The sequence below is a fragment of the Xenopus laevis genome, chromosome 1L (assembly GCF_017654675.1).
Source record: "Xenopus laevis strain J_2021 chromosome 1L, Xenopus_laevis_v10.1, whole genome shotgun sequence".
NCBI lineage: Eukaryota > Metazoa > Chordata > Amphibia > Anura > Pipidae > Xenopus > Xenopus laevis.
The window spans coordinates 72478653-72487350 of NC_054371.1; the positions used below are offsets into that span (position 1 = coordinate 72478653).

Below are 8698 nucleotides of genomic sequence, written 5' to 3' on the forward strand. Positions count from 1 at the left end.
GTGAATTAGAGAAACACTTGTTATGAGAAACACGCGCACTTTGATGACGCAATTGTCTTGCGCCCACAGTGCCATGCGTGGAGACTGGCCACGTGTTGCTGAGTCGGAAGTGGATGCTGGGAACGCGTGCCGGAAGGTACACTGGGTAAGACCAGAGTCAGCTGCTCGTAACTAAAGGTAAATTTAACTCATTGCTTAAATAAGGGAATATACGATCCTTTTGTTAAATGTATTATTGTACTGCTTTTCGCAGCTGCCCCAGTACATCGAAAACATGGGCTTTAAATTTCCGGTGAATTGTAGTGAATAAGTAACATAAGCGTGTGCGACTAAGTCTGTTCCGCAAGCGCAGGATCCATTGTGCCCCTGAAAAGTAGAATGTTATCTTCAAAGAGTGTTTTCTTTGTCAAGCGTGCTAAAGCATCAATTCTGACACCTGCCAGTAGAATGTTGTGGGTTATAGTTCACTCATTTATCGGGTTACCTATTTTTTAAAGCTACAGTTTTGTGTTTATATTGTTCAGTCTCACAATCTGTTCAACATTTACACATATACCCCATTTTACTTATTGAATGCATTATCCAGAATACATACATAGTGTTCCACTGGCCCGACATCAGGGGGTACTCCTGTACCAGGCCTTAAGGGGGGCCCAGCTGTGCTGCGCCCTATCCCGAAGTCGTGAACCGCAGAAAGGTCAAACTCTTTAAGGTGACAAAAGGACTCAAAGCCACGAAAATAGCCGAAGTCCTGAAGCAGCAAAAAGACCTGAAGCCATGAAAATAAACACAGTTGAAGTCCTGAACAGCGAAAAGACCCAAAGCCACAAAAATAGCCAAAGTTGAAGTCCTGAAGCGGCGAAAAGACCCGAAGCCACGAAAATAGACACAGTTGAAATCCTGAAGTAGCGAAAAGACCCAAAGCCACGAATATAGCGTATTTTCGTGGCACAGTGAAGTCCTGAAGCAGCGAAATGACCTGAAGCCATGAAAATAGACTAAGTTGAAGTCCTGAAGCCATGAGTTCCATTCTACTGAACACCAATGTGTGTGTGTTTTTTTTTTTTTTAAACCCCTGGCCACCAATGTATTATTTTAATACTCTATAGGCCCTTGCCACCAATGTTTTTTTTTTAAACTTCTAGGGGGCCCTGACCACCAATGTTTTTGTAAAAACGTATGGGGGGGCCCTGGCGCAATTTTTTATTTATAAGGGGGCCCCGACCACCAATATATATATTTTTTTAACTTGTGGTGGGGTCCCTGACCACCAATGTTTTTTTTTTAAAAACTTTTATGGGGGCCCTGGCTTTTTATAACTTGTGAGTGAGGGGGTTACTGTTTTTAGTGCTGGTGTGGACTTTTTAGTGTGGGGTGGGTCTTGAGGGCAGGACCTGGGTTGGGTGGGGGCCAGAAAATTTTGCTGTATGGGTTCCTGTGATTTCTGAAGACGGCCCTGGTGTTCCACATTACAGAAAGACATCTTATCCAGAAAACCCCAGGTCTCGCATATTCCCAATCATAAATCCTAAAATTGTGCATATATTTGCATAATAACATTAATAGGATCCGATGCTTTGGTAGTTGTAAAGCAACCCTACAGACCCTTTGAAACTGGCAGTGTTTATTCAGTTTCTTTACATTTGCCTATTGTTGATGCTTTGCATATTTCCCTGATCTAACCTGATGTTTAATCTTTCATAAGGATGTCGTTCAGAGGGAGAGGAGGCTTTAACGGAAGGGGAGGAGGTGGTGGTTACGGAGGAAGAGGAGGTGGTGGTGGTTACGGAGGAAGAGGAGGTGGCCGTGGAGGTTATGGACAGGGTGGTGGACGAGGTGGATTTGGAAGAGGAGGCGGACGTGGAGGCTTCAACAGAGGAGGATATGACCAAGGACCTCCTGAGAGTGTTGTTGGTAAATATATTTATATGATTTTGTTTTTTCTAATTGTTTCCACTGCTCTGATTTCCTGCCAAGCTTTGTCATTATAATTTTTTTCTACATCCTTTAGTCACTTGTCTCATTCCAGTTTATATATTGTCTGTAAAGTAGTTCCCAGCCTTCCCTGAGAGCAAACAGCTGTAGCATCTCCTGTGCTGCTTCCACTCAAGAATTCAATAAATATTTTCTCTTGCAGAAGTTGGGGAGTTTATGCATCCATGTGAAGATGAAATGGTGTGTAAATGCATTACACAGGAAAACAGAGTGCCTTATTTCAATGCCCCCATATACCTTGAGAATAAAGAGCAGATTGGAAAAGTGGATGAGATATTTGGGCAGCTAAGAGACTTTGTATCCTTTACAGCAAATGATTTGTAAGGTGAACACTGCTTTTTGTGTGACATTTTTTTTTTAAATCTATTGTAGCTGATACCTCATTAAATCTACAAGTATATTGGCACTGTATGTAAGGTGGGTTCCCTATACTTCTTTTATATTCCATTCCATTTAATATTTTTGTCTTAAGAATTACTGGTAAAATATGAGCTTGTCTCTGTGAAAATATTGAGTTTAGTAGTTTTATCCATATCTTTGCTGCTTCATTCTGTTTCCTGAGTCTTTCCTTAATATTTTAAGTATTTTTCTGTTAAACTCTCTGAAAACATGAAAGCATCTTCATTTAAGAAATTACAGAAGGTAAGCATTTCACTGCAGTTGAACTGTTTAATGTTTGGTTTTTTTGCATGACTCCCTTACAGACATGAAGAGCTGAAGCCAACTTAGGGCAATGGGACACTATGAGATTAGTCTGCCATGATAAATCTAGTGCTTTGTCTTTTCAAAGTCACCCAAAGTTTTCTTTACATGATTCGTAGTGGGAAAGTATTTGCAGGAGATTAGTTGCCCTGGTACCATAAGATTTATCACAGGCAACTAATTTCCAAATTTGCCATTGCCCACAAGTACAACTATATGTTGTAAAGGAGAATGTGACTAATAAATCATTTGTATTGTAAATTACCTTATCAAAGGATTTAATCAAAGTGGTTTTAACACATCAATATTTCTGTTTTACATCTTTTATCTTGTGCTTCCATTTGATGATGTTCTGCATGCTACTTTACAGAACACGTCAGGAATGTTAAAAACCAAATGGTTGTTCTTACTAAAACTGGAAAAAAAAATTAAGTTAAATATGCACCTGTCCATTCATTGTTTGTCACCTATCATGTATGCATGCTATGGGTGGTTGCACTGTGGATTAAACAAGTTAGAAGAATGAACTGTTATTCCTGAAATAACAGCATTAAACAATCCATTAAAATAATCCAGTGGCACATAGAGGAAAAAAAGTATTAAACAGTTTTATTTAAATAATGTTTTAAAAATTGGCCACTCATAAAGTACCGCGACTCCCAAGCCCCACCTCATTTGTAACGTGTAAATCACATTTTTATGTTTTGGTGGCTCTGCTTTTGTATAAACTCTTAAAGGGGTTGTTCGCCTTGAAACAACTAGTTGTTTTCAGATAGATCACCAGAAATAATGACTTTTTCCAGTTACTTTCTATTTTCTGTGTGGCCTTTTTTCTTATATTGAAGTGTAAAGTGTCAATTTTCACCTTCTAAAGCAGCTCGGGGGGGGGTTGTTGACCCTGTAAACTGTTGTATATTGATATATTTAGTTGATACATTTCCCTGCTGAGCAGAATCCCCGAGTTTCATTATGGGCTGCTGTTAGAATTGATACAATAGTTGCTATTATTCCAGAGATGCTGATATATATATATATAGAGAGAGAGAGAGAGATATAAATATATAATGTGTATATGTATAAAGTAAATGTGTGAATTACCGAGCTGCTAGACTGAAAGACTGAAAGGGGTGGTTCACCATCAAAGTAATTTTTTGTATGTTATACAACGGCCAATTCTAAGCAATTTTTCAATTGGTTTTCATTTTTTATAGTTATTGTCTATTTCTTCTGATTCTTTGCAGCTTTCAAATGGGCGTCACTGACCCCTTCTAAAAAAAACAAATGCTCTGTAAGGCTACAAATGTATTATTATTGCTACTTTTTATTTCTGATCCTTCTATTCAGGCCCTCTCCTATTCATATTCCAGTCTCTTATTCAAATCAGTGCATGGTTGCTAGGGTAATTTGGGCCCTAGTTACCAGATTGCATGGAATGCAAATTGAAGAGCTGCTGAATAAAAAGCTAAATAACTCAAAAACCTTCAATAATAAAAAATTAAAACAAATTGCAAATTATCTCAGAATATCCCTCTCTATATCATACTAAAGGTTATCTCAAAGGTGAACAACCCCCGACTTTAAAGTTAGATTTTGGAAAAACAGTAAAAAAAATAAATAATAGAAAGTAATTAAAAAAAGTCTTTATTTTTAGGGAACAATCTGAAAACAACTGAACTGAAAAAGGTGTTTGAAAGATGAACAACCTTTTTTTTATTATTTTGTGAAAATTCGTGCATGAAGACCCAGTCTATTCTGATTAGCAATTCCCTCATTTTTCTATTCTGAACTTATTTGTATAGAGAACCCTACATGCATGTCTTTAGCTCTCATGCACATTCATCATCTGCTGTTTATAATATAACTAATTTTCTTTCTTTTTTTTTTTTTTGCTTTTCTGCACAGCTTTACATTGACCCAGCAAAGTTACTTCCGCTGCAAAGGTTTCTACCTCGGCCTCCTGGTGAGAAAGGTCCACCCAGAGGAGGTGGCCGAGGTGCAGGTAGAGGAGGAGGACGTGGCAGAGGTGGTGGCAGAGGAGGAGGTTGGTTTGCTTATTTTGGTTCTGCTACTTTATTTCCTCCTGAAATAATCTAAAGAAAATCATCATGAAAATTACAAATGTTAATTCTGTTTAAAAAAACTTGTGTTTTAAAAGCAAAGGTAAGTTTGTTTTTTTTTTCTGGAAAGAATGACTTTCTTTCCATGTCAACAAGTCATATTTTATCAAATAACATGGACACGTTTTATAATTTGGATCACAGTTAAAGGGCCTAAAAATATTTCATAGTTACTGCTAGTGGGCCTAAGCGTGGACATTCTAGTCTATAAATACATTTGAAAGCTTGTACTGCAATAACAGGCGATTAATTGCCTGGTGGTTTGCATTTTAGATCAATTTGTCGAGGTGAAATGAAAAGTCTGAAAAAAGTTTAGAATCCTTTAGTGAAGAAAACACCTCAGATTGTTTTTCAGGGGATCAGAAATAATGGTGCAAAATCTGGGACAATATTTACTGTGTTAATGACCAGGTTTAAGCACTGCAGCATTAATATTACACAGTGGGACAGCATGTGCAAGACACTCACATGCACAATAGGTGGCTGGTGGATGGCTGTATGAAGCAGTGTTGTAAAATATGGGAAAAGCACCATTACATAGCATTATTCATTTGTAGGACCACAAAAAAACTATGTAAAATGTCAGACATAAAATTAGGGGATGTAAATTTGAGGTTTTACTGTAAAAGCAAACTGTGTGTATGTATATGTGTATATATATATATATATATATATATATATATGTGTGTATGTGTGTATATGTATATGTATATATATATATATATATATATATATATATATATATATATATATATATATATATATATATATATATATATATATATATATATATATATATATATATATATATATATGTAATTTCTAATGAAAGTGTTGTTGTGCAGTTCCAATCCCTTGAGGTTTAGTACTGAAAGAATCTGTATTGCTAGAAACTCCAATGCACCAGCATATAGTTATACAGGCAGTCCCCGGGTTACATATGGGAAAGGGTCTGTAGGATTATTATTAAGTTAAATTTGTATGTAAGTTGAAACTTATACATTTACTTATTAAATGCAACATAGACAGATGTCTGTCTTAACATAGTGTTTATTTTTACCTTTCTGTGCATATGTATTTTTACCTTTCTGTGCTCTGCAGTAGACAACACACACCAGAGGGGAATGGGGCAGTTGTCATTGCCAGCAAAGGGTTTTCAACCAAGTATTAGAAATGAACATTTTATTTTCATTTTTTTTAAATTATCCAATTGCTTTTGAGCCCCTGAAATTAAGTGATTGTGTTAAAAAAGGCTTTAGTTCCTCACATTTTTATGCAAGTTATGAGTTGTTGTATTTAAAATTCATTTTGATAATTTACAGAACCAAAATTAGAAAAAAGTTGTCTCTGTCCAAAAATATATGGACCTAACTGTAACTCGAGGACTGCCTGTACATTGTTTTTATGTGCATATGATCTTATACTTCCCAGTGAAGCCTTTGTGTTCCAGCAGTTGTTTTGAAACCTGAGGGCTCACTTTGATCATTTTTATTAGGCATATCATAATCTGTGTATTATACAGGATTTATTGCTTCCCTCAATTCCCCACAGTTTTAAATGAAGTATAAGTATGATGTAGACTGATATATTATTAATAGTTTGCCCACTTTTTCTTTCTTTGTGGTAAACAAATTATTTTGCAACATTATAAATGAATATAAGTAGAATACATTTTTCTACTTGCATACCCGATAATTTAATAAGGTCTACTTTATCTAGGTTGAAAAGACGCTCTGTTTTCCACTGAATGATGGTTTACTAGTTGCATTTAAAGGCCATGTTTATGTTTTGGAGCATTTGGAGGTCAAAAGCATTATTTAAAAGAGGAAAGAAAGTCATGTTATACTTGGGGGTGCCAAAAGTTAGGCACCTCCAAGCGATTGTATTTACTTACATGAAACCTCAGGCTGGTGCTCCTATCAGCAGAAAACTGTACCTGCCCGAGGTTCTTCCAGCGAGCACCACGGAGTGATCCTCTTCCTGCTTCTTGCGGCTGCGCATGCGAAGTAGTGCGAAAATGCTGAACTTTAACGAAAAAGTTGACTATTTCGTTCTATTGCACATGCGTCTGCCTGGGAAATTTGAAGAAAGAAGAAGCAAGAATACTATCGATCCATGGTTCGCGCTGGACTAACCCTGGGCTGGTGCAGTTTTCTGCGGATAGGAGCATCAGCCTGGGGTGCCAGGTAAGTAGATACAATCACTTGGGGATGCCTAAGTTTTGGCACCACCAAGTTTGAATTCCTTTCCTGCTCCTTCTTTTAAAAAAATCACATTTGCTTATTGGTGGTTTTACAGTATAAATCTTTTTGCACTTCTTCATTGTGTAAATAGTCATGTTAAATGTTGATCTTTTGTTTTCCAGGTGGCTTCAGAGGTGGAAGAGGTGGTGGATTTGGTGGTGGATTTGGTGGTGGTGGTGGTGGTTTCAGAGGAAACCGAGGTGGTGGACGTGGCTTTCGAGGCAAGTTTATGGACATTTTTTTTATTAATTCCTAACAGTTGTGTTTTTTTTGGGACATTACAATTATTATTATTACAGTTTATAGGCATTGAAGTGCAGTTGTTGTTAATTAATTTCATTTGCAGAATACTCCCTAAAGCCTGTATATAAAATTAAGTCAATGCAAACCTATTCTGATTAAAAGCATTCTGCGCCTAGAACATAAAAAAATGCACGCGCAATTTATACTGGTGTACTTTTTCCCGGGATGAGTTATCTGACATTACTACAAATTTATTCTATATACAGTTTCCTTTTAATACCAAGATCATGAGTTTAGTGTTCAGCATTTTGCATTTGTCATGTAAAGGAATATTTTATAAGGCTACTAGTGATGGGTAATTCTGACCCATTTCGCTTTGCCAAAAATTTGCTTAATGCATTGAAGTCAATGGGCAACTTTTTTTTTTTTTTTTTTTGCGCTACAATTTCTTTCACTCTTGTGAGTCTATGGGTTTTTTATTATGGCAAAACCTGGCAAAAAAAATTCCACTCATCACTAAAGGCTACACTTGTGTTCAAAGCTCTCTACTGAAATTGCAGTGTACCGTCTTTCTTTCTGTTTTTCATTTTATTTTTGTAATTTTTTTTTTTTTTTTAATAAAATCTGATAAACAGTTAACATTTTTCTAAACTATTTCTATATTTTTCAAAGGAGGACGTTAAAGAGTGGCCACCTGTTGATTTGGAATAAAGTTGGAGTTAATGACCACGTTATATTTTATATTTGAAACGAGACTTGCTCTTCACCATTGCCAGTAGAATAATCTGCACCAGAAAGATAACTCGGCAGCAATGTTGGAGATCCACTTACCTAAGCAGCAACAATGTGAAGATTGCTGGACCCGAATGTGTTTTTATATCTAATTTTGATAACTTGAAATCCCTTTCTTATAACCATTGGACTGGGTAGGTATTACTCCCAGCAAGTACACACAAGAACATCGGGAATGGCATCATTAAGATCTTGGCCAGACACAGATCTCTTCTCTCAAGATGTGCTAAAAAATTAATATATCTGCAAAGATGTGCCTGTGTATGCCCCAATAAATGATGTTCAACCTATAGTTCTGAGACATTTGTGTTTGTATATTTATAAATGGAGGATGGCAGACATTTTCAAAGCCTAGCACCAGTAGAATTATCATCTAGCCACTCTAAAACTGACCAATACATTGACCAACTAACACCAATGTATAAGTGAATTCATTGACAGAGTAATATGAAAGTAACATGAAAATAATGGAAAACAGACTGTCCGTACATTTAATACATGGCGCGATAAATTGGTTATTGGTTTATAAAATAATTCACTAACTGTTCTTCATTAAATGATTCCCTTACTTTCCAGACAAACAAGTATTATTCACAATACCCGTGC

General features: G+C 36.4%; 1 protein-coding gene across 1 annotated transcript; it reads left to right on the top strand.

Annotated features, from left to right (window-relative positions):
* The first annotated feature begins 38 nt into the window (after window positions 1-38).
* Window positions 39-8384, top strand: gar1.L (GAR1 homolog, ribonucleoprotein L homeolog). Its single transcript, XM_018251344.2, has 7 exons — window positions 39-177; window positions 1706-1914; window positions 2138-2292; window positions 2578-2637; window positions 4600-4738; window positions 7180-7278; window positions 7973-8384. Exons 2-7 carry the CDS (start codon window positions 1707-1709, stop codon window positions 7981-7983), a joined length of 672 nt encoding a protein of 223 aa, XP_018106833.1. The 5' UTR covers window positions 39-177; window position 1706; the 3' UTR covers window positions 7984-8384.
* The last annotated feature ends 314 nt before the right edge of the window (window positions 8385-8698 follow it).

Coding starts and splice junctions, on each gene's coding strand:
- gar1.L (XM_018251344.2), top strand. CDS start 1,707: ATGTCGTTCAGAGGGAGAGGAGGCTTTAACGGAAGGGGAGGAGGTGGT. Junction 2,293..2,577: donor TTGGGCAGCTAAGAGACTTT/GTATCCTTTACA, acceptor TAATATTTTAAG/TATTTTTCTGTTAAACTCTC. Junction 4,739..7,179: donor AGGTGGTGGCAGAGGAGGAG/GTTGGTTTGCTT, acceptor TTTGTTTTCCAG/GTGGCTTCAGAGGTGGAAGA.